The following is a 26,435-nucleotide window of genomic DNA, read 5'->3' on the forward strand; positions in this document are numbered from 1 at the left end:
AAACAAAGCTATTTTATCCACATTTCCTGAGTTGAAATGCAGTTGTGTTCCAAAATCTGCACTTTCCCAAACATTGGATGGAAGTTTGTCAGTTAAAAATACATATATGAAAACATATGCACACAAAATCACTGGAGTCTATTAAAAGAAAAGGTATAATTTTTTTAAAATGTATATAAATATGTTTACACTTGGGAAACTGCATGCAAAAATGTGTGAGCACATGACCACAGAGAATGCATTTTTCAATCTGGAGTAAAAGACAAAATCAGTCAGCCTTAAGTAATAGCAACTAACAGGTTTTATATATTTCAGTAGGTTTACTCTAGGTCAGTGGTTCCCAACCTGTGGTCTGTGGACCATCAGTGGTCCGCAAGATCTAAAATATGGTCCACAGACTCACCATTACTACTGCAATGAGAGCGACTGGTCTCGCAAAACCCTCTTATAGTGCCAAGGCTTATTAAATATGTTTTCTCTGAAAGCGAGCAGATGGCAACTACTGGATGGCGTATGTTCTGTATCAGAAACTAGTGTTGATGTGATCTATCCAATTTAATTTTCTGAATCAGCACCCCACATAACCAAACCACATCTAAAGTTCAATGTATTGTCGAAGGCTTTCATGGCCGGAATCACTGGGTTGTTGTAGGTTTTCTGGGCTGTATGGCCATGTCCTAGAAAGATTATCTCCTGATGTTTCACCTGTATCTGTGGCAAGCATCCTCAGAGGTTGTGAGGGTGCTTGCCACAGATGCAGGCAAAACATCAGGAGAGAATGCTTCTAGAACATGGCCATGCAGCCCAAAAAACCTACAACAACCTAAATCTAAAGTCAACCAAAACCTAATTCATAACCCTTTTGGTACTAATGTCGGGGAGTGGTCCCTGGACAAAGTGGTTCCTGGTCAAAAAAAAAAAGGTTGGGAACCACTGCTCTAGGTAATCTCAGTGTAGCCAGGTATAGAAGAAGAAATGGGCACAAAACCTGTAAGAAATTTCATGTAAACTTAAAGAAATGCTTTGCAAACCAATAGAAAAGTAAGACAGAACAAATTTAATTGAGGAAATATGACAAAACTAGACCCAAAGAAGTTTGACAGATTTACCATTCTCTGTTTTACCTTCCTTTTAAATTCTATACCATATATAACAAAAATGGAAACTGGGGGTATTGTCAGCAGGGACATATGGTATCAAGTCAAATTCACAGGTTTTCTCTTGTGAACATACCCATCAAAGTCAACTATCTGGCATCTGATGTCTTTCTATGTGATGTCATTTGTTATAGCAAAATTAAAAGAAATACGCCACACAAAGTAAAAAGATACATGAGAGGAAATACATCAATACACGCTAAAATAAAGTCTATGGACATATGTTACCTTGATTTTTTTTTGTTCCACTGATTTATAAATACACTCATTCCTCCCCTCCCTCTTTTATAGCATAAAGGTTTTGACAGAAAAGCTAGTGACTGTACCTGTTCATACCAATCAAATAAAGAAAAAGAGTCCTTGGAGATTTCCTCTGTGCTGATAGTGGATTTGCTTAATTGCAGTGACCAATGAACCATGGTAATTCCATATCTTCTTCTAAATTTAAACTTTTTGAGACTTCTAGGTACAACAGTTTTGGGGACAAGGAATCTTACAATATCAAATAGCTATTATTATGGTTCTTTTCAAAACATTCTTATCACAAAAGATAGTATTAATAGACAACCACATTTTTAAAAATCTGCTTCTGATCATTGACACCTCCAGCTATCAGTCATCATCCAATGTCCTTTGTTTCACTACCATCAATGTTGTGAGAAGCAATTTCAGCCTCAACTGGAAAGGAGTTGATCAAGAGTTTTGAAAGCCCCAAACTTCTAGGAGCTGCACCTGGAAATTTTCCTGGCAAAGAGGAGGGTTGTCAAATGTTTCGCAGTGTTCAGTTCTTCCATGATACAGATTGGCGTCAATAGACAGGGCCTGGCCTCCGCCACCACCTTAGAGAAAAGAGAGCACAGATCTTTGAAGTGTTTTGCTCTGCACAATCTAAATCCAACTGTTAGTATTAATTACACTGTTCAACGGAGAAAAGGTTTAGGGCCTGAAAATAGTTGTTATTTTATGATTTTGGGGTGCTGAAAACGAAAATGACATTTAAAAAAGTATATTGGCTCTAGTTTTTATGATATAAGCAATCACGTGATCATGTATGGTTGAAAAAATGCATGTTGCGACTTACACTATGGAAGATTCTAGAAAGTTGCGGGCCTGAAAATAGCTGTTATTTTATTATTTTGGGGTGCTAATTGAAAATAAGGTCCAAATTCAGGAACCTCGTTTTTCCGAGTGGAGGTATCTACAAGCAGTTTCTGTCTCTGATTGTGAATATGTCAATAAAGTGTACAAGAAACACACAAAATGTGGAATTTTTAAAATGTTGGCTTGGTTTTATAATTTTGCAAAATTACCAACCAAGTGGGGGATTTATTTTTTTTGGCCATTCTTTTGGATGAAGCACGTAAAAATGGCTTGATGACAGAATTGATTCTATGTAGTAATAATCACCCGGATGGTGTATATGTTATGTTGTATTTGTCTGGTTTGTATTGTCGTGATTTATTGTACACTGTCTTTTTGTTGCTGTTCACCGCCCCGAGTCGCCCTCGGGCTGAGAGGGGCGGTCAATAAATGCAAGAAATAAATAAATAAATAAATAAATAAATAAATCTAGATGACAAAAATGGCGAGTGACAGCAAAAAAATTAAGCTTGCCCTCGTGAAAATTAAACCTGACCTCAATTTCAACATAGTTTGCAAGATGCGTGAAAATAGGTGTTTTGGCTTGGAAGCTGTGTAAGTGAATGTATTGTATTTGCAAAATATTGTGTATTTTCTTTGCTAATATGGGGATCTATTAGTGCCGCCTAGTGTGTCTACCATTAGCATCAGGGTATCAACTGGTCCTGTGTGCAGCTACAGAATTCACCAGTAGCCCAACTCCATTGCATTACATATGACTACAAAGGTGACAGTTTAGGAATACAACTACAATGTAAAGACCTTGTAAAACTACAACTTCTAGAATTCCATAGCACTGAGCCATGGCAGATAAAGTGGTGTTGAACTGCATTCATTCTACAATGTAAATGCACCTAAGATCTATATCCACACTAAATAAGTGTCTAAGCTGTGCACATATTTCATGTGCAATGCAGAATTAGTAGATATGTTGTTAAATGCAAGCATGATGCATCACTCGTGAGTTTTCTGATTGATTTTCCTCATGCTACTTTACGTAAAGCTGCACCTGATGTCAGTGAAGATGTTCTTCTTCAATGTTACAGAGTATAATCACTTCTGTTAAGGCAAGGGTGGAATTAATCCTAGCCACTGGGGATGGAAGATGGAAGTTGCAGGCCATTAACCTTCTCATTCAGAGTTCCAGGTAGCTTGCTGGCTACTCCTGCTAGTATGCTGAAAACTGTTAGAGATTCAAACCAGACAAGCATCTTGGTTTTATTTTTTTTATTTTTCAACAGACATTCAATACTGAGTGTGCTCAGTCCTTGCTAAACTCTCTCAGGGTCTTCTCCCTTTGTTTTAATTTAGAAAAGTAAATAGGTCTGTGTATTTAGTTCACTATCACCTCCCTGCTGAGTCCTGCTGGTTGACAGCTTGGACCCCATAACAGCCCTGTGAAGGAACATGGGAATGCGTGCATGTGAATGAATCCTGAGATTAATAGATTAAACAAACAAAAAGTACTTTTTAAAAATCAGAAAATAGTGCACTAATGTACTAGCACCAGTGGGCACAGAAAAGAAGAATTACAGAGCAAATGAAGACAGAAAAGAGATCATTACGTACAACCTACATCTAGACCTCCAGCTCAGGCATAGCTGTACAAGGAGAAAGCAGGAAAATTGAGATTAGAAGTAGAGAGAAGATGGGAAGAAAGCGAAGCAGTGGAGGAAATGGGGGAAACAAAGCAGAGGCTAGTCTGGTTTGGGTAATGTTGACAATACCACAGATCCTCCCAGAGTCTTCCTAATCAAAACAAACGAGAGAGGACAGAGGCTGTGACAAAGCATAGCAGGGGAATCCATTATCCACAAAAAAGGCTGCTTTCCCAACAAAGGTCAGCAGCTAAAGCCCAAAATAAGGGTGGCAGTGCCATGCGTTCCAGTGATCTCACTCCTGGTGGATACCAATTTTAGCTCTTAAAGGGCAACTGTCTGTTTCTATGTCCTCATGCTCCTGACTGACTAAGGAATAGGAAAAGCCCTGTGTGTACTTTTGCCCAATTACCTAGAATACAGGTAATGCTTGAGTGACTAACAGAAACTAGCAATGACATTCTCAGTGTGGAAAACTACCAAAAGAAAATACTACAGTGCTGAGACTCCCAAAAATAGTTACATTTCTTAAAAATAACTAAATTAGAAGTTTCTCCCAATTTCTTAAATTTACTTATAGCTGGTTTTGCAGAGAAACATTGGAAGGCTAAAATGACAAAACATACTTTCCTGCTTGCTGTGGACAATGAAATTAGAAGTTATGCACTCATCTCAGTTGGGGGAAAGATCAATAGACCTGGACCAGGGGTGCCAGATATATTGGCTGCACTAGTTGTTCTGTGGAAGATATACTATTATAGCACCATAATTACCTATGATAATTCCATCCTGAGTTCCAGACATAAACATAGAGGCTGTTTTGGAAGGTAACTTGAAGTGCCTAATTGCCAGGAATGGAGAGAGACGGTATTTAATCATGTCTAACTTTGGCACGGTGAGATGGTTGGGGCTGGGTGATGAGCGCCCCTCTGCAGAAAAGGGAGACGGAGAACGCTGGCGTGGGGAGCGAGGCATGGCTTTAGCTTGTTCTGGCTTCTTGATGAATACCCACTCATACCGTTCGATTTCAGGGTGTACCTTTCAAACACAGAAAAAAGAAGTCAGAAGTTAGGTATATCCTAGCTTCGTGTGAGGACAGCACACAAATTACTTGAGGCCTTAATTCATTTCCCTTTTTTTACTGAATTTATTATCTCACCTTACTCCCAAAGAAAGGACTCAAGGTGGCTCACAGCAATATTAAATAACAATATGCAAGATCAGAAATTAAAACAAAATTAAATTAAAAGACCAGTTTCACAGAACTGAAAATTGAAAACTCAATTGAAAAACATTTGCCAAAAGCCTGCCAGCATTTTAAAAAAATTGGAAGGACTATAGAGAGAGTTGAGTTTGAGGATCCCTTGTGCTGGAAGTTCCCAAATCTAGGAGAAACTCCCTGAAAAAAACATAGGCATCAAAAACAACCTTAAGGGTGATACAACTGAGAAGGTTTTGAAATTTTAGCAAACTTCCAGTCTTTCATGTAGCCCGGAAACATCATGTAGGGATTGATATGAATTCACAGGAAACTATGTGTTATGTATGCTATTAGTAGAGCAGTAAACCCAGTTTTTATAAAGTTTAGCAGAAGAAGTTGACAAATTAATTAATTAAGTTGATCAGCAGTTTCTGTGTATATACGAAGCATTTGTACAAGCGCTATAGAATGCTAAATTAGTTGGCCAAAAAATGACCTTTATGAATAGGAAGTGATTATTTGAAAGTAACCAATATACAGTACTGGTAAGTCATCTCCCAAAAACACAGCTATATTCTGGTATATTGGGGATCCATCATTAACTCCAAAAAAGAGGATGCCTAAAACAGATGGCCCTGTTTTGACATCACTATATCTCTGCTACCTTGAACTGTCCATGAATGAAACTCTTACCACTTGAAAGGGTGGGTCATAGAGTTTGAAATGTTTGCTGCTAGGTGCTTCTCCCAACACACAAACAGCCCCTAGCCTCAGCCATCTGCAAGATGATGACCCCACAACGTAAGGCCTAATGGGTTATTTGCCATTTGTGCAACATAAACTCTAATGGTATATTTGCCATTTTTAGGTTTCTTCTGGCTCAAAATGATTAGTAAAACTGGATAACCTGGTAACTCATTAAGCCATTTGTAACTTTTTGTGCAATTGTAGCATGCTGACATCGTGAAATCTACTGCTTTGAAACTGGGTCCATCATTTTGAAGCACCCTGTACGTTTAAGGAGCTACTTGATGGTGCTAATGCTAGTAGTCACACCCAGTAAATAAAAGGGCTAAGTACAGGTGCTTATAAACTAATTCTCCACTATGGGAGCTAATGTGAAACTCACAGTGAAAACAAAGCATTCTCCTGTGCCAAAAAAGCTTGATGCTCCCCCACTTTTCTTCCTTTCATTCCAGTCAGAGGAGAGAAATGCTCCACACACCTGTAGTGAGACAGACAAGAAGTGATTTAGTTCGTAATGCATGTATATGAGGCAGAGCAAAGAAAATGGGAAATGTGTGATCACAAAAGCTTGTTCCTTCAGTAATTTGACATAGCCTAGCCATGATGAAATGGGACTGTGCAATGTAATAAAACATGCTATTATCTCTTCTCTTAATTAAATCTCTATCTCCCACCACCATACACATGCTTTTAAAAATATTATTGATATTGGCAATCAGAAGCATCTGGACATCTGAGCCAGCGAGGTACAGAAATACATATTTTGGTGGTGAGCATTAATTAATGCATGTTGGCCTGATTACTTTCTCTCTAACATTATTTGGCAAGGGCAAAACTGATCTTGGTGTATCACATCAAAAACACTCGCATACAATAATCTATATCTCAGAGAGGTTCAAATTATTTAGAAAATTTGACTATTTCTAAATACCACATGCCATTCCGTAAAGCCTGATTTGATGTTGTCCCCTCTTTTTTCAATTTCAGGCAATCATCTATCATCATTGTTGTTTGCCCTTGTAGATAGGATTTGATAGAGTCCTTAAACCATGAGCTCTCTTCTTGTACTTTTTACAAAATATGAGAGATTAAGTTTAGTCACAGCTCTCCGGCATACTTGCTAGGAGACACTGAAAAAAATATGACAGAAATTATTGCATATTCTTTTTCTCTACTGCTGAAAATCATAAGCTTATGCTACACAATATTTGGATATGCCCCGTGTTTCTCATTTTTCATGCTGTTTGTATAAATTTTACATAATACTTTAAAATTACATCTGAATTGGCATGCTAGTGGCCTGTGACTCCACAACAAGGGATGACACCAGAAAGTATATATACTTTTTATTATATGGCACATATTTTATTCTAATGTTTATAGCTCGGCCATGGTTCCAGTATTTACCACCACGGTTAGATGATCACAACTTGATTTGAATTGATGTTTTTATATGTGCATGTGTTTCATTATATTTTGCATTGTGTTTACTTTTATGTATGTTTTTAGGCACTTTGTGCCATCTATAAGCCGTTCTGAGTCCCTTTGGGGATATGGTGGTGGGATATAAGAATAAAGTAGTTATTATTATTCTTATTCTTATTATTTCAAATTGTTATAATACTGAATGTTTTATCATTTTGTGCCAAAATGTCTTTCATGTTTTGCCTAATGGTCAGTTGACTTGTATAAAGACTGTGTTATTTGTTTGGATGTTGATATCTTAAACAGTGTACATACTTCGCCTAAAGGTGAGATTGAACCCCAAATCAGGTTTCTGATATTAACAATTTCATCTTTCTTATGACGGTTTTTTTCAACTGTTGTTGTGTGCTTTCAAGTTATTTTCAATTTTATGGTAACCATAAGGGGATTTTGACTAAATATTAGAACAACATTGGCAGATCTTCTTGGCAGGGGGTTGGACTGGATGGCCCATGAGGTCTCTTTCACCTCTTTGATTCTATGATACCTATGGTAAGAACCAGGGCCGTAGCCAGGATTTCGATTCGGGGGGGGGGGGGGGGCTGAGTTTGTTTCGGGGGGGGGGTGAGTCTGAGTGAAAGAGGGTCTACCCTAGCAAACCTTTTGTATCGTTACCCCAATACCCCCATGCATATGGGATGTATTGAGTATGGTGATCAAATCCTGATATGAATAAACATAACAGTTTAAATAATGCACCAGTAAGACCTTTTTGCGAATCACCATGAGAATTTCGGGGGGGGGGGGGCTGAAGCCCCTCAAGCCCCCCCCCCCCCCCCCCCGGGCTACATGCCTGGTAAGAACTATTCCGAAGTGGAAAGAACTACTTCAGAAGGTGAACTCTCCTTGGTTGGAGATTCTAAAAAAGAGGTTGGATCACTGTTATGTATGCTTGTGGATTCCTGAATGACAGAGAATTGGACTAGATCACAGCTGGAGCACTTTCCAACTTTGCAAATCAGTGTTTTCATTCCTATAGGGGATGAGTCCCCTACACAGTCTTGTCTCATCTGAGGAGGATTTTCACTGTCCACTCAGAAGACACTTACTTCCCCCAGGGTAGTTTTTATCAGCATTACAGTTGGTTCATAGCCTTCACAGCAGGAATAAAACCTGTTGGAAACAAAGAGAGACCTGGAGTGAACTGCATTTGATGCAAACAACAGGAAAAGAAATCCTAAAATAGCAGTGAGAAGTGGGGTATGTTTGTGGAATAGCCTGCAACCCGTCAGCGCAACACATTCTAATTTAGAGCACTACTACTATAGTAAGCCTGGGGCAAAGAAAGCATTAAGAAGCAAACAGAAGAGGTTTTCCCCATTCTCTGAAAATATAGTTTTCTTATTAACCAGAATTCACTGCCTGCTTTCCATGTTGCTTTTCTGGCTTGAGGACGTTGCAGACAGGGAGCAGAAATTCTCCCTTTTATCTAAATCAAGAGCAAATAACTTGTAGTTTTTTGGATGATGCTAAACTGCAGTTTGCATCAGCTTTACCCAACACAACTCCTGGGTGGCAGGGGGGGGGGGGGCAAAGAACAACATTGGCAGATCTTCAAGTTGCCTGCTCCTAATCTAAAGCAAGAATAGTCTATTGGAATGTGCTCAGTGCAAACTCTAAGCTCCTTGTGACTTCTGTGGGATCATGCCGGCTGTTGATTTTGCAAGGCATGATAATTATGCTGTGTACAGTTCTGCCAGCAGTGAAGATGTCTAACATAGGAGAAGATGAGTGAAAGTTTTTAATGTCAGTGTCCAGAGAATCTCCTCCAGGATTGAGTTCAAACTTAAAGGAGCCGTAGAAAAGATTTAAACCCTAGCCCTCAACTAGATTCAACACCTGGCATAATTTCTTCAAATTTAGATTAAAAATCCAGATCTGATTCACTGCCCCATTGCCATGGGAAGAACTTGTGTGAAAAAGAATTGACCCAAATTCCTTTAAACTGCCACAATACCCCTTTCAAAACTCTCATAACAATGACACCATCAATGGGTAATTATTTACCTTATGTCTACGCCTCCAATGATTGGTGGTCTTACAGTTACATCTACACATGCTCTCTGCACCCAATCAAGGGCCCCTTCTAAACAGCTGAATAAAATCCCACATTATCTGCTTTGAACTGGAATATATGGCAGTGTGGGCTCAGATAACCCAGTTCAAAGCAGATAGAAGGCCCTTCCACACAGCCCTATATCCCAGAATATCAAGGCAGAAAATCCCACAATATCTGAGTGTGGACACAGATAACCCAGTTCAAAGCAGATATTGTGGGATTTTCTTCCTTGATATTCTGGGATACAAGGGCTATGTGGAAGTGCCAGTTGTGGGATTTTCTGCCTTGATATTCTGGGATATAAGGCAGTGTGGAAGGGCTCAAAGAGGAAGGCATTGGACTTTTTTCATTCAAATCTCTTGCCACCAAAACCTCTGTCCTTGAGGGACTCATGAGCCTTTGAATTCTATTGCTTCCTCATTAGGAGACTATTTTCAGTGTCAAATTATTTGATTTAGTTATTTAAACCTTGTCGCTCGTGAAAGCAAGAGATGCATTTCAGACTCCCATTGGCCATATTGTCACTGCACAGCTCATTTTCCCCATTGGTAACCTTGCATTGAGTTTCGGGGGACCCCGAGTCCTTTCCTCTTTTAATATTTGACTTAGCAGACTTGAAATATCTGGAGCAAGAGCAAGGTGTAGCAATTGCTGGCAGCCTTTCCATGCATACTATTGTTATGTTAAACAGGCTATCAATGCAAACCCATAACGGAGCAAGGGCAAAAACAGTCCCTTGGATTCTTTCCAGTATTATTCAGGAGTGTGTACAGACTGGCAAAGCAGACATTTGGAAGCCATAATTTTTGCTCAGTGAAGCAGATAATTGCTCAGATAGAATTTTAACACATCATAATCTCAGTGGCACATGCAAAATCTTGACAGAGACAGATTCCCAAGCCTGAAGTCAGACAGCTTAATTGTGATTGTGAAAGTGCTTGTCTTGGAGTGGATGTCTGGTAACTACTAGATGCTCCTGGCTATTCATGCCATTAAGGCCCCATGGGTGTAGTTCTACTGTGTATCTTTGGATGAGGGGAGAGGTATGAAGAGCTTTCACACTTCTGACACCTCCTAACTCTAACACAGTCTGTTGTTATTGGGCTGGATGGAACACCACCCCAACTTTGACAATTCCTTTCTGTTATTTTAAAAAATAATAAGTCTAAAGGATACATGAAATCACAGGAGGCACATCCCTTTGTTACAGCAAACTGGCTGTTTCCCAGCTCTTTGAGGCAATTATAAATGGATATTTCAAACAGAAATTCAATTCTAAGTATAAAGAAAATGCTTTAAACAATACAACAATGTGTATAATAAACACACATCAATGCCCAAAATTTCCAATGAGGAGCCAATGCAGGACTTGATTGTATGATTCCTCTATTTAGGGCCCTTCTACACAGCCATATAACCCAGAATATCAAGGCAGAAAATCCGACAATATCTGCTTTGAACTGGGTTATCTGAGTCCACACTGCCGTATATTCCGGTTCAAAGTGAGATTTTCTGCCTTGATATTCTAGGTTATATGACTGTGTGGAAGGGCCCTGAGAATTAGAAAGACAGCATTTTCAAATGGGGAGTGGCAAATGAAAGGAGCATTTGGAGTAGGAGGTATCATTTTAGTGTGGTTGTTGTGGAGTGTGAAGAGAGAGGGCAGGAGAGAGAGAGAAGAGAGCTAGCACTTTATGGTTCTGGTTAGAGGGCAAAGGCAGACTGAAGTGGTTAGGGTTAGGTAGGTTGCCATTTATGAACTACAGTAATATATAAGAAAGTGCTTATTTAAACAATGCACCTCTGTACACTTAAGCCTTTTATTTCAAGTCTGTTCATAATAAAGTTAATATTTCACACACACACACACACACTTCTTCACTGTTTGTGGTAGAGTTTTTCAGATACAGTCCTGTCTGTAATGGCAGCAATACAATAGGTGCATGCAATCCACAAAACAAGAATCCAATTCATCTGTAAGCTTTCTAGTGAAAGAAAGTGTTTCAGAGTTGCTGAGGTTCATACTCAGATTTGTTCCAGAGTACCATGTAACTAAGAGGAAAAGGATTCCCAAGAAAGCAGCACATATTGGTTCATCAAATTATACCTTGCCCCTTCACCCCTAATGGCTGGCGTGGTCCACTACTGAGGTGTGGTTGGCGTGATGTTCTCCCCATTTTTTAGTGTGTGGTCTTCAAATCCAATGGCCTCCTTGCCTTTTGTGTTTAATTGGGTTTTTCTCTGTAAATCTGTAAATCCCTTCTTTGGAGAGGTCATATTGGTATGAAAGAAAGGAACAATTCTATTATGCACAACTGGAGTCAGAGGAGATATGGAAAGCACATCTCTTAAAAGACATTGACTCTGCGATTTAGGATTCTCGGGGCAGCAGCATCCCATTCCATGGGATTTCAGGGCCAGAACCCAAGAATAAAAGACGGGTATTTGCAACATCACATGGTGAAATCAAGTAACAGTTGAGATGATAGGTGGTGCATATTCTTGACCAGCTCAGTCTAGAAATTAGTGTAAATGAAGGATCCAGGTAGTTCCTAGATATGCAGGTAATATGGCAGTTCATGGTCATAATGGTAATATGACCCAAACTGCATAAATCCACAGCTCTTTTTCCTAGATGACCCTCCTCCTTTTTTGTTTTTTCATGTGCTGATGTTGCACAAACACAACCCACAGGTGATTTATACTAGGATGATTTTAATGCTTTGTCTGAATGTTTAAGTTTTGTTTATGTCTTACGTTTAATGGTTTTAATTATTTTAAGTCATTGTTATATATCATGATTAATGATTACGATTTCTTTGTTTTACTGTATGTTGCCATTGAATTTTTGCCATTAATATGTTGTAAACCGCCTTGAATCCCCCTAGGGCTGAGAAAAGCAGTATATAAATACAGTAAATAAATAAATAAATAAATAATTCCTAGCCCAGTGGTTCTCAACCTGTGGGTCCCCAGATGTTTTGGTCTTCAACTCCCAGAAATCCTAACAGCTGAGAGTTGTAGGCCAAAATACCTGGGAACCCGCAGGTTGCGAACCACTGATCTAGCTGAACCAGTGAGCCCTAGTACTAGGAGGAAATGGGTTGAGATTAGGTACCTACGTGTTAAAAGTCATGTCACACGTACATTCTCTTCTTCCAGTTTTACTCATTATAAAATTTGTCTCCAAATCTTGAAACATAATAATTCACTAAGATTTCAGCTACCATCCTGAAACCTGGCAACTGTCCCTCAGACATGTTGCATAGCACAGGACATTCTGTCAGACTTCAAGAGAATATGAAGTGGGACTGAAGAGTCATTCCATCACATTTCTGTGCCTCACAACTGTCGCCAAGCAGAAATAATTCCCTGAACTGTTTCCATTCTCTTCTACATTACAAAGCCTTTCGTCTTTAAAAACTGTCATTTTTTCTGACATGATGAGGATAAGGTGAATGTATCAGTGGGTTTTCTTGGCATGATTCATTCAGAAGAAATTTTCCTTTGCCTTTCTCGGTGTTACAGAAGTCTAAAAACACCCCATAATCCTCGAGACTGAAACACTTGCAGTTTCTTCCCTATTATCTTCAACCTATCAATTACCAATCTAAATGACCCTACTACTGACTTATATCTGTTTCTGGATCTGACACATTTGCCTTTGAAGAATGCAGAGACATGCTGTAAAACTACTACACAGGTTGTGCAGAGCAGTCTGCTTATGTGTTCATTTGTATGCGGTCTGCTGTGCTTCTGCAAGCATCTCACATCACCACATTGATCTTGTGATCCAGAGAGAGCTGAGTATTTTGTATGACTCACATATCTCTTTGTAGGCTAGCTTTAGTAATACACATTGTCTCTCTTCAGTACATTAGTTCAGTTTGGTTGTGGGCTGACACAGTTATCAGACCAATCAGGTCTGGTCCTGATAGGTTTGAGAATTATTTTGCAGGTATCATCACCTTACCTTTGCAAGCTGTATCCATCTTCAGAAGTTGAGAATAAGAGGTTCGGTGAGAATAAGGAAAACCTTTCAGGGATCCAGGACCACACAATACGCATTTCCTGAGCAGTAACAATGGTGGAAGTGAAATCATGTGCATTCACAGTCAGGTGGAATGATTGCCTACACAACAAAGGGAAGGGAGGAAGAATAATCAGCCCTCTATTGTAAACAGCCCCATTGATCGTCACCAATAGAAAAATATCAATACTTTCTTTCTTTCTTTCTCTCTTTCTTAACAATCAATACAGGTAGCACAGCAACAATCAAGTTTTGATACTTTTATAGCCAAAGAAATATGCAAGGATAGACAAACAGTAGATTTACAAACATTGCTGGGTTTGGAAACAGCGCCACATCATCTTGTTATGACTACATCCCTGGAACTCGACTGTTACTTATGCGAGTCATCCATATCTTTGGATTTCAGAGAATAATTTTAATCAACGAACAGAGGAGCTTGTGTTCTAGGGAATATACTGGAAAAATGTACTAGCTGTAACAATGCTCTGTCTGCAAAAATATACTCACGAGATATATGTGCATGTACACTCGTGTGTAAGCCCTATTAAAAAAAAAACGGGCAACCTGAAGGGCAGGTAGATTCCATCTGTCTATAGCTCAGCTGTGGTAACATCCACAGCTTGTAAGTTAAAGTCTACTAAACCTGGGCTAAAATGAAATACGATGTGCTCATTCTTGCACTATGCCAGAAAACAGTATAGGGCACTCCTAAAATCCCCTCATCCATGTTAAAAAGCAACTCACCAATATTCACCATTACTATATATGTTAATTGTATCGTAAAAGCACTGGATCCTGTTTGATCTTGGAAGTTAAGCAGGGCCAGACCTAGCTAGTATATGGAAGGGACATCACAATAGAATACCAGGTGCTCTAGGTGATGTTCAGAGGAAAGCATCAGCGAAACCCCCGAGTATTCCTCGTCTAAAATGTATGGAGTTGATAATGATAAATGATAGACTTAAGTTTGTTATTATAGGGGTTTTTTTCCTCATCTGGCATGATGACTTAAGTAGCCCCCTGTGGCACAATGAGTTAAACACTTGTGCTGGCAGGACTGCTGACCGAGAGGTCAGCGGTTCAAATCTGGGGAGAGCAGGTTGAGCTCCCTAGGTCAGCTCCAGCTCTCCATGTGGGGACATGAGAGAAGCCTCCCGCAAGGATGGTAAAACATCAAATATCCAGGCGTTCCTTGGGCAACATCCTTGCAGACAGTCAATTCTCTCACACCAGAAGTGGTAAGCAGTTTCTCTAGTCGCTCCTGACATGAAAAAAAATTGATGACCTAAGTACCTAAATACTGTATATCTCTACTTCATGATTTCTTTTCAATGTTCATGCCAGGCCAGAACTTTCAATTGAAGTGACATCATCACATTCATGGGAGCCATATTCATTATTTTTATACTTTTGCATAGGGTTCCAACATGACCCATTGGAATCTACCATGCAAGCAAAAATGTTGTGTATGACAAGAGTGTGGCAGGAGAGGAAGATGTCTTAAATACTTTAAATACACTTTTCATGCTGGAAGCTAGACAGCATCAACACTGTTTAGAATTTGGACTATCAGTGAATACCATATGCTGTAGGCTATATTTCAGAGAAAGGAATTGGCAAAACCACTACTAAGTATTCGTTGTCTAAAGATAATAACCCTATTAAATTTATAGGGTTGCTGTAAGTTGACATGTACACGGGGGGGAAGGGAAGCTGAGAATGAGCATGCTTAACAAAGGTACGGCGCAATTAAACCTATATCTCTGCACCTCCCATCTGTGTCCTTAAACAGATGCATGTTTTTAGTGAGTACATGCATTGTGTTTGTATGTGCCTACACATGTGGCTACTGACAATTAAATTATTTGTTTACTTTGTGTGAGGTGGCCTGAATGGGCTCTAAAACATTTACTCCTCAGGGCCCTTCAACACAGCTGTATAAAATCCACATTGAACTGGATTATATGGCAGTGTGGACTCAGATAATCCAGTTCAAAGCAGATGCTGTGGATTATCTGCCTTGATATTCTGGGTTATATGGCTGTGTGAAAGAGCCCTTAGTCAAGAATTTAGCAAGTTCAGAGTAATTGTTAGCCTTAGGTTGTCTCAACCTAAGGTTAAAAAGAAAAAAAGTCAGATAAGACTTGAAAATGAAGTGAAACATCAAAACTCAAAGCTGGGTTAAGAAAATCAAAGTTGTAACCATTATCATGTTCAAGAGCTACCACGAAGTTACTTCTTAAATGTTAATTATTCTTAATAACAACATGCTAGTAATAAATGCTAATTATAATATCAGTTTCTTATTACCTATGTTGCACCATGGTGACTCCTTTTTCTACAAGTGCTTTCCTGTTAGCCATCTGAAGGAGCCAGATTTCTTTGCGAGAGAAAAGCCGGATCCCAAATGCCTTCTCTAGCAGCTTTTCAGCAGTCATATGCTCATGAATATCCCACATGAAAGCCTGTAGACTCCCCTTGATGTCGGCCACTTCCGCTCCTTTTGAAGCCATAAAAAACTGGTATTGCTTTAGCAGGGCCAGAGCTATGCGGTAGAGGACTTTCTGTCCCTCCAGAAGGTATACATCAAAAATACGGATGACATAATCAAATGGGAGGTCACTGAAGAGCCATACCAGCCATTCGGAATATACCTCAAAGATGTTGTCTGATGAGCTCGCTATCAGGCGGTGGGCGGCTGGGCAGTGTTTGTTGGCAAGGTCTCCAAAGGTCATGCATGAGGCCTCATAATTCAGGAAAGAGTAGTCTATGTAGGAGGTGTGGGGGGCTTTGCAATCAAGGAGCCGGCAGGTATTCTCAAAGCACTGGGCCTCATCTTGGCTGTAGTGGAGCACAAGGGCAGTCACAGCCGGAAGCAAGGGACAATAGGAGATGTCAGGGTACAGATTGGAAATGCAGATGAGTACCTTTTTCACCGCATGGAGTCCTTCCTTGGTCAGGCAGTATTCTGGCATGATGCTTTCTTCCATGAATTCTGGTAAGGGTTCAAAACTTTCACTCTGATCTTCGAAAAGCTTGCTAGCAATGTCCTTGTAGACTGTGGTATCAGGAGTCATAAGTCGACAAGGTAGGTCCTGGATAATGTGGTGGTAAGCTTCTGCTCTTAGGGCATGACTTCTAGCCCAGCATCCTTGCCTTGCTAGCTTCTTCAGCTCCTTTGTAGACTTGCCTTGGAGTTGTTCTCGAGAGTCCGGATTCTCATTCCATTTGGGAATCTTGTTGTTGTCCACAAATTTGCTGCAGCCTTGGTGGGAAGGAGCACCACTGTTCCATGTCTTAACCTCAGGGACTTTAGATGGACTGTCTGTCTCTATAATATAAAAGCATAATTTATTTCTGTCTTTCTGGATCTTTACAAACTTTTCCATCCCCACAACTGTGTAAATAGTAGGTATAGATAGGTTTATTCATATATCGCAGAACTCATTATGAAGTCGGAAAAATTACCTTTCCAAAGGGACTTCCAACTCTTTGTACGAAGCCAGAAGTCCCTTACAGTTTTGAACCACTTTGCCCTTTTTTCGACTCAGGAAGTGAGTTGGAAATGATGAAGCATTTTTTCTTCAATCTAGCTGCTTGCAATCAGGGGATAAGTTTTGGGGAGGGGAGGGGTTTTGGCAGCCATTGCTCTATATAAATGGAAGCTCGTGGCTGGGAGGCTCATTGTGAGCCGGGCAAGGGAGAGAGGAGGTTGGGACTCGTGGAGCTGTTGCCTTGGCGCTGGTGTGATCCTGGAGTGGACGAAGAATAGCAGGGCAGGCAGAGAAAAATAAAAAGTATTTTGAAAGGGGCTGTTGCCTGCCTGCCTTGCCAATTCTTGTGTGTTGTTGTTGGGGTTAGGGTGGGCTGGGCTGCATGGGTTTTGGGGTGTGTGTGGGTGCATGGCATGGGTGGAAGGAGCCCGGAGGAAGGGAAGGGAAAGGAAGGGAAGAGCAGAGCAGAGCGAGGGTGTATTGTTGTTTGTTTGGAGCCATGAGCCAGCGGAGAGAAATATTGGAACTTGCGTGTGTGTGTGTGTGCTATTATTTTGCCACCAAAATATTTCTCTCCCATTCATTTATTCAAGCCCAGCTTGGACTCCAAACACTTTCTTTTCAAACATTTTTAAAAGCCCCAGGGCCACTGCTGTGGGTTGCAGATCTCTCTGGGCTCTGTGTTTGTTTGTTTGTTGTAAAATGCCATAAAAACACTACATCTCCCATCAATCCAAGCCCTGCTTGGACCACAAACACTCATTTGCAAAGTTTTTAAAAGCCGCAAGACCACCACTGCTGTGGGTTGCAGATCTCTCTGGGCTCTGTGTTTGTTTGTTTGTTTGTTTGCTGTATATTGCTGCAAAAGAAATACATCTCCCATCAAATCAAACCCTGCTTGGGCCACAGCAATTTTCATCAGGATTGGTGTAAAAATGAGGGAGGGAGAAGGCCTTGGAGTTTCCCCAGTGCCAGTGCTGTTTTCCACGTATTGTGCCATTAACGAAGCTATTTGGAAGTTTCAGAAGTTTTGGAAAGTTCCGAATTTGGGCGGGGAGGAATCGGAAATGACTTCCAAATTGAACCACCAGTGCCCTCTAAATCCTAAATGAGTTTTGAACCATTTTTCTGATCAACCAAGCCTAGTAAATATACTTTATACCCTAGATATTATTTTATACAGTATCCGAAGAAGATGGCATTAGGAAGGTATCTCTCAACCTTCCTAATGCCATGACCGCTTTATACAATTACTCATGTGACCCCCAACCATAACATTATTTTTGTTGCTACTTCATAATTGTAATTTTGCTACTGTTATGAATCATAATGTAAATGTCTGAAATACAGGATGCATTTTCATTCACTCAACCAAATTTGGCACAAATACCTGATATGCCCACATTTGAATACTGGGGGTGGGGGGTGGGGGGGTGGGGGGGGTCTTGATTTTGTCATTTGGGAGTTGTAGTTGCTGGGATTTATAGTTAACCTACAATCAAAGAGCATTCTGAACTCCACCAACAATGGAATCAAACCAAACTTGTCACAGAGAACTCCCATGACTAACAGAAAATACTGGAAGGGTTTGGTGGGCATTGAGTTTTGGAGTTGTAGTTCACCTATATCAAACAATGATGGATCTGGACCAAACTTGGCACAAATACTCAATATGCCCAAATGTGAACACTGGTGGAGTTTGGGGAAAATAGACTTGACATTTGGAAGTTGTAGTTGCTGGGATTTATAGTTCACCTACAATCAAAGAGCATTCTGAACCACACCCATGATAGAATTGGGCCAAACTTCCCAGACAGAACCCCTATGACCAATAGGAAATACTGTTTTCTGATGGTCTTTGGCGACCCCGCTGAAACCCCCTCGCACCCCCCCCCCAAGGGTCCCAGTGCCCAGGTTGAGAAACACTGGTCTAGAACAATAAAAGCTCATGCTAAATCTGTCTTAAGGATGTTGCTTCATGTCTTCTTCACTTCCCCCTTCCTCCTTTTTATATATAATCAGTATTATTTACCTTACCTTTGAAAAGGAACTTGATTTTGCCTGAAAATTGTTTTTTTTTTAAAAAAAATCATGTCATTTTTTAAGTCAACAACTCATGATTAACATTCTCAAACAACACTCACTAAAATTTAAAAACAATAAAACACATTCACTTGCAACCTCTTTGCAAGGTTTCCCTTGCAATTTATGGATGGCTCCATGCCTCATTTGAATTCATAGTATCTCTTTTGCATAAGAAAGGTAACACATTTAAAGATTGCCAGGTCTAGAGATTTTAAATTCATGAACATCTTATGTGATTGATAAAAATACATTTACTCATTAGAAACTCAGATCAGCATGAGGTGTTAAAAACAGAAAAGGATTTCTAAAACTGGCTTTAAAAGTATGAGATGTAATAGAAAAAGCAAGCCAACCATAACCCTAGTCAAGTACATAATGTGTATGGTTCAGGATGATCAGCATTAAGGGGACCAAAGGGGATCAGGGTTCACCAGTGAAGCGACCAGGCTGCTTTTAAAAATGCTGAGCTTATTCAGAAAAAGGCAAAGAGAAAGGACATAAGGGTCGAGAAGCAGTTGAGTTGTGGACAAAGATAACTGCTTCATTCTGACTTCTCATCAGAAATTTGAAGGAACATAACTGACACTTGTTTTGCAAAGGACACTAGGGCCTCTTCTACACTGCCATATAATCCAGATTATCAAATCAAATAATCCACATTATCTGCTTCGAACTGGATTATATGAGTCTATGCTGCCATATAATCTAGTTCAAAGCAGATAATCTGGATTTTATATGACAGTGTGGATGGGGCCTAAGTCATCCAACTTTTCTCCATTTTTAACTTTCCAGACGCCCAATGCCAGCTTTACCACTGGTTGCTTTGTCATGACACTGGTGGCTTTGCAATGTCATATGCTAAACTACGGTAAAGTTATAGCTTCTCCCTGGACATTAAGTCTAGTTGAGTCAGACCCTGGGGGTGGTGCTCATCTCAGACTGAAGAGCCAGCATTGTCTGTAGACGCCTCCTATGACTGCATGGGGCACCGTTACCTTCCTGTCAGAGCCTATTGATCTGCCTGCATTTGTATGTTTTTGAACTGCTAGGTTAGCAGAAGCAGGGGCTAACACTAGAAGCTCACCCTGCTCCGTGGATTCAAACTGCTGACATTTTGGTCAGCAATTTCAGGAGCTCAGTGGTTTAACCCATTGCACAACCGTGACCCTGCATAACTACTGCATGTTAAATTGTAGTGATGTTTAGGGAGGTTTTACATGGACATTATCCCAGGGTGGAATTTGGATCAGCCTCAGGGCAGTTTTTACCACCAGCCCCTGAGAAGAGGAGGAGTCCTGGCTATCTGACAGCGCTAGGCTGCTGGACAACCAACTCTATTGTCTGCAAGCACAAAATGGCTAGTGGCTATCACTTGTCACCTGGAATAATGTCGGATGGAGTGCCAGAGCAACATGGGAGGCGAGAAGGGGGAATGGAAGATTGCCCTCTCCTTTCCCCTTCCTTTCTCTGATCACTCTCGCATCCTGGCCAATGTCACCCTAAGTGTTGGGCTTGGAGGTCTCTGCTGCAACAAGAAAAGGAGAAGGATGGTAAGTACCAACCCATGTTCCTGGGCTCCCAAGCCAGGGAATATGAGATGGCCATGTAAACAATTGTGGCCAATTCCATATTAAACCATCCTAACTGTTTGCATGGACCAAAAGTTGGGTTTGATCTGGATTCTTGGAGAAAATTTGGAGCATGGTTAACATGGTTCAAGACTGTGTTAGCAGGCACCAGACAGCCCACACAGAGCTGATTCATCCCCTTTTCGGGACAGAGTCTCTGGAGATATACCCTTAGTACAATTTATATTCAGCTACTGTCAACATTATAGTATTGTTATATGGTATTACACAAAAGAGATACTACTGGTGTCAGTGCTCTGACACAGAAAATAAAGACTCTTGTTGTAGCTTATGACAGTTAAATGTAAAACCTGCCTGGAAGCTGTTGTGTGGTTTAGGGTTTATATGAGGTAGTTACAATTTACTTGATGTTGATGCCTAATAATAGTTTGTGAGTTTTTGTTTGAGTGTTTGTTTTTTTCTGCTGGAGTTTTTAACCTTTTCTTTTCCTCCTCATTCTTCTTCATTTATACCCACATGGTGTAGGGGATCAAAATAAGAATTTTGCCTTCTCTCACATTAAATTTCCTCCAGTCCCCAAATTTGTACTTTTGCAAAGAATGAGACAAGGAAAATCATGCACATCTAAACCACTTATGTTTGCTTAGTTTGCATTCCTTTAGTATCTTCTTCGTCTGCTCCCTTTCTTTGGATGGCTAAACTACATATCTACACGTTCAAGCAAAATTTTAAGTTACTAAAGGACTAGAAACCTGGGGACTGAAGAAAAAGGTCATGGGGGACAATATTCTCATTGTGCCATCCCATTGTTATATTTCTGTCCTCTGCCTTTTCTCAAAACCTTGTAACAACTATTTATTTGTTTATTTGTAACATTTATATTTTGCCCTTCTCACCCCGCAGGGGACTCAGGCAGAGCACAACATATATATGGCAAACACTCAATGCCGGGACATAAAACTATAAATATACATAAACATTAAAATTACTTATATCCACTTTAAAATCGGCTATTTAAAACCACCTCAGGACACCATGCTGGGTCCAGTCAGCGGAGTACGTTTCCTATTATTGCCTCATTGCACTTCCCCAAAGGCTTGGTCCCACAGCCAGGTCTTCATCATCTTTCTGAAGGACAGGAGGGAGGGAGCTGACCTAATATTGCCAGGAAGGGAATTCCATAGCCAGGGGGCAGTCACTGAGAAGGCCCTGTCTCTTGTCCCTGCCAAACATGCCTGTGACAGTGGCAGGACAGAGAGCAGGGCCTCCCCAGAAGGTTTTAGTCTTTGCAGTGGTTTGTAAAGGGAGATTGAAAGCATCAGGCAAACTGGGCCAGGGGCACTTAGGGTTTTATAGGCCAAAGCCAGCACTTTGAATTGTGCCCGGTAGCAAACAGGCAGCCAGTGGAGCTAACATAACATGGGAATTGTGTGCTCCCTGTTATTAGCCTGGCTGCCTCTCATTGGACTATTTGAAGCTTCCAGTCTTCAAAGGCAACCCCACGTAGAGTACATTGCAGTAGTCTTATCCTGGATGTAACGAGAACTATTATGCCAGAAGTATTAGCTTATGTTAACAATCTTCTATATCAAGAAATCTTTTTCTATAGTGTAAAACATCCATCAAAATTTTGAGAAGTGATATAATCCACCTAATGAGAAAAGCATAGCTACGGATTGGGGAAGGGGAACAGGTAATGTAAAGGATACATTGATGAAAGACAAAGTAGCCTGGGGCTTAGAGACCACTTTTAAGAAGTTAATATAGGCTTGCTGTTTGTTTTAAGTTTGTCAGTTTGTAAATACAACAAATGTTATAAGACACCATGAACCTTCCAGATAGTTTGTGCATTTAATTGTTCCTATTCTTTATTTCCAGCACTGTGCTAATGCAGCTGGCATCCATAGTTGCATTCTGACATTTCTAATTCTGTAGTATCTCTGCAGTATAAATTAATAGTATAACACTGCTATGTTCTGTTGGATGAGAAGTGTTAATAGAATGCTATGTGTTTGAACAGTTTAACTTGTGGGCTCCTGTGAAGGATTCTGGGAGAACCAATTTGGACCATCAACTCCAAACCTACAACAGCAAGCATGTGTCGATCTGTTATTTCTCCCACTCATGTAAAGAAAACTAGCCTTCCTAGTGCTGCCCCATAACTGTTCATCACTAAGGCACCTTCCACACTGCCCTTATATCTCAGGATCTGATCCCAGATTATGTTTATCCCAGATTTTGTGGCAGGAGGTACTCATATAATACAGTTCACCTGGAATCAGTTCCTGGGATATAAGGACTGAGTGGAAGGGGCCTCAGAGAGGCAAAGAACACAAGAATGTGGAAATCGGCAAACTGTTTGAAGAAAGATAATGACAATTAGTAAACTGTAAGGGAGAAGGGGAAAGGGAAAAAATACCAGTGCTTGGAAAAGGAAAGAAGTACACCAAATCTTGTCTGCCACAAGGTAAAAAATGTGGAAATTCTTAGGGACACAGAGTGGATAAAACATGGATGAGAAAGTGTGTTGAGATACAGCTATGATATAAATGTTCCCTCTATCTCCTTCTACAGAGGTAAACTGAACTTTAAAAGGGAAAATGATGGGGGGAAGTCTTAAAAGCATATTAACTCTCTGCATCGGAGTGTGGTGGAAGCTCCTTCCTTGGAAACGTCTAAACAGAAGTTGAATGGCCATCTGTCAGGGGTACTTTGCGCTTTTCCTGCATAGCAGGGGGTTGGACTAGATGGCTCATGTGGTCTCTTCCAAGTCTATTATTCTATGATTCTGTGATAATATTTTTAAGATTGTAGAATATGTTTTCCAAGTGTCACAAAATCCAGGTTTCTAGATTGACTAGAATCTTTACAACATGGGACTTATTTTGTTCAAAGTTCACAAAATACAAGTATCTATGAAGAAAACTGTTTTCTCTGCAAATCAACTATGTGTGAGTTTTGCAGAGTAAATTCTGAATTGCGAATAGGCTTCACAAACAACGAGGTCTTTGAAGATTTTCTGATTGCAAGAAGCAACATGGGAGGAGGGAAGGGGAAAGGGCCAACTAATCACCTCCCAACAAAAGATTACCCCAGCAGTAAGAAGCCAGACCTTGAAAACTGCTAGGCCATTAAATGCTAATAAATGTGGACAATTGCTACATTCACACCTACCTCAAACAGACAAACAGACAAGAGTTCTTTCTCCCACCCTGGACATTCCACAGATATATAAACCCCACTTGCCTAGTTTTCAACCTCTGAGGATGCTTGCCATAGATGCAGACAAAACGTCAAGAGAGAATGCTTCTAGAACATGGCCATACACACAACAACCCAGTGATTCCTGCCATGAAAGCCTACGGCAGTACAAAGTTGTCCTCCATGTCAGCAGCATGTGGGTTTTGTTTTTCTTTTTTTACTAAATTAATGCAACTGAAAATCAAAAGCAGCTGGGTAGGGCTACACATTACCCACTTTTTAAAAAAATAGCAGTTAAAATTTGCTCATCGGTGGTCTAGCAGCTTCATTTACAATGAAAAGGTAGCTCCACCTGGCGGAAAATGTATAGTATGGCAAATAGTTGTGGCTTTTAGAGTTACCGTGTATTCTTGTGAATGAGAGGTAGACAATTTCTTGAAATCAGATCTTTCTGACTACTTTCCAACTAAGAGAAGCTTAAGTGACCCTGGGTACATAAGAATATAACATAGGCATAACAATCAAACATGTACTGATAATAAATCAGCATTTGCAAAGCTTGCTAAGCAGGCTGATTTTCCTTTTTGTTGAGTACAGCTGAAGCATTTTCCACAGAGTCCACTGTAAACATTGCATGATTGTGTAAATGGGTAGTGTTCAGAAAGCTTGCCAAAATTTTTGTCATTAAGCTTAGGGGACCCCATCTGAGTTTGGGACCCACAGTTTAAGAAGCAGTGCTTTAAATGGCACAAAAAGGATAAATCTTGTATAAATCTAAGTTCAATTCAGTGATAATGGATGGAATCCCCCTGCAATTCCCTGCAAGTAGCCTAAATATTCTAAACTAAGGCACCAGGGCCTGCCTAATCTCGGAAGCTTCAGCAGGGACACCTCTGTTTAGTATTTGGATGGGGGACCACCAATCCAACTGCTGCAGGCTATATTTCAGAGGAAGGAACAGGCAAAATAATCTCTGAGTGAAAATCTCACTGTGAAATTCAAGGGTCACCATCAGTTGACATGCCACTTGAAGACACGTGCATGTGTACACACACACACACACACACACAGGCAACATTAATACTAACCTCCCTGCCAGTACTGAGGATCTCCTACCCTAAAAAAACAATTACAGAGGCCTTGAGAGTGATCTCATGTGTTCTTTTGTGATCTGGACTTAAATTGCCTTTGTGAGTAGTCACCTTACCTTTGGAGTTTTCCACATGGCTTTCCTGTACCTCATCCATGATGGCATTTGTTCTGTTTCTTGCTGCTGCTTTCTCCAAAGAGAAACCAGCCGTGGGGGCCCCAACTGGGCTGGTATAACTCGGTCCAATCTGAAGCATCACTCGTTCTTGCTAGAATGGCCTGGCTCAAGTTCTGCCTCTGTTCCTAATTTATTGGGCTGAAGTGAAGAGAAGGCCTCCTTTTTTACAATGAGTACCTCCCTGAAAGAGGTAACTTATTTGGTGTAAACAGTAGTAAAAAAATTCTCCCACCAATCCACTCATCCGTGCTGGCCATGAACCTCTCTGACAAGCAGGATGTAAATAAACAAGATACTGATCAAAATATCAACAAGGCCATTAAAAAGGTTCATTTGTTTTTCCAAGGGTAAACTTTATTTTCTTACAACGTCACAAGAAAACGAGTCCCATGTGTACTAGAAAATAGAGAAAAGAGTGAGTATGGGGACATAGGTGCCCTGTATTTGTGTTTCTGGATTTCTGTCCTTCTGATGATTAAATGACCTTGAAGCAACAGAACATAAACATAGAGCGGGACTCTCAAACTGCTTCTTGCTGGTTCTTTTGTTTCTGCTAAAAGTCAGAAATAGAATCATGTGAAGACTGAATGCCAAGTCTTTTTAAGTGACTAAGCTGTGAGATTCAGAGTGTTTAAAAACAAGGAGTCTAGCTGCTCTAAACATATTTCAAAGAAGAGTTTCCCTTAACAGGACATGTGCTTACAAGTAATTTGGAGCTAGGTGCATATCACTTCGTCACTGCATGTATGGTTTTCACTTCAACTTTGTCTAAGACATTAAAGCTGGTGTTGAAGAGAATAAAACATTTGCACTGGGAATAGATACAGGGTTGTAAGTTTCAAACGCTGTCTGAAAACTTCTAAAGCAATTTAAAAACAGCTTTAAAATATCTATATAAATAAAATGTAATGTTAGTTTGTGGGATTAATATAACTCAAAAATCACTGGACAAATTGATACCAAATTTGGACACAATATACCTATCAGGCCAATGAGTGGCCATCACTCATAGAAGCACTGAAAAACACAGCGGCAGAGACTTAAAGGGCCAAAAAGCAAAAAGACACCACAGCGCATGCACAAAAACGACTCCCCCGGCAAACAAAACACACAATAGCATATCCACACTCTCTTCCAGACTACAGCTCCCAGTATCCCCTAGACCAGGCCCTTTAGAAGAGGAGGGTGATCCAAATGCACTGCTCTCAAGATGCAAGCTTTCTTCTTCTTTGGTTTCTTTGAGAGCATCCAAATCCCTGCATATTTCCAATTTCCTATTCCTGGACAGCAACTCCCAGCAATCTTAGATACAGATACAGATAGAGATAGAGATAGAGAGGTACGTAGGTAGGTAGATAGATAGATAGATCAGGAGGACT

At 40.3% G+C, this 26,435-nt stretch overlaps 1 protein-coding gene across 1 annotated transcript; it reads right to left on the bottom strand.

Annotated features, from left to right (window-relative positions):
• Positions 1-1,037: 1,037 nt before the first annotated feature.
• On the bottom strand, positions 1,038-25,135 carry LOC132766626 (TBC1 domain family member 24-like). Its single transcript, XM_060760963.2, has 7 exons — positions 24,997-25,135; positions 15,731-16,751; positions 13,361-13,519; positions 8,378-8,441; positions 6,226-6,321; positions 4,669-4,933; positions 1,038-1,996 (listed from the first exon to the last, which is right to left on the bottom strand). The coding sequence occupies exons 1-7, from the start codon at positions 25,133-25,135 to the stop codon at positions 1,851-1,853; spliced, it is 1,890 nt and encodes a 629-aa protein (XP_060616946.2). The 3' UTR covers positions 1,038-1,850.
• Positions 25,136-26,435: the final 1,300 nt, after the last annotated feature.

The sequence above is a fragment of the Anolis sagrei genome, chromosome 2, assembly GCF_037176765.1.
Source record: "Anolis sagrei isolate rAnoSag1 chromosome 2, rAnoSag1.mat, whole genome shotgun sequence".
NCBI classification, from domain to species: Eukaryota; Metazoa; Chordata; class Lepidosauria; order Squamata; family Dactyloidae; genus Anolis; species Anolis sagrei.

Coding starts and splice junctions, on each gene's coding strand:
- LOC132766626 (XM_060760963.2), bottom strand. CDS start 25,135: ATGCTTCAGATTGGACCGAGTTATACCAGCCCAGTTGGGGCCCCCACG. Junction 8,442..13,360: donor GATGGATACAGCTTGCAAAG/GTAAGGTGATGA, acceptor TGTTTCCAACAG/GTTTTATTCCTGCTGTGAAG. Junction 6,322..8,377: donor TAAAAACTACCCTGGGGGAA/GTAAGTGTCTTC, acceptor GTCTCACTACAG/GTGTGTGGAGCATTTCTCTC.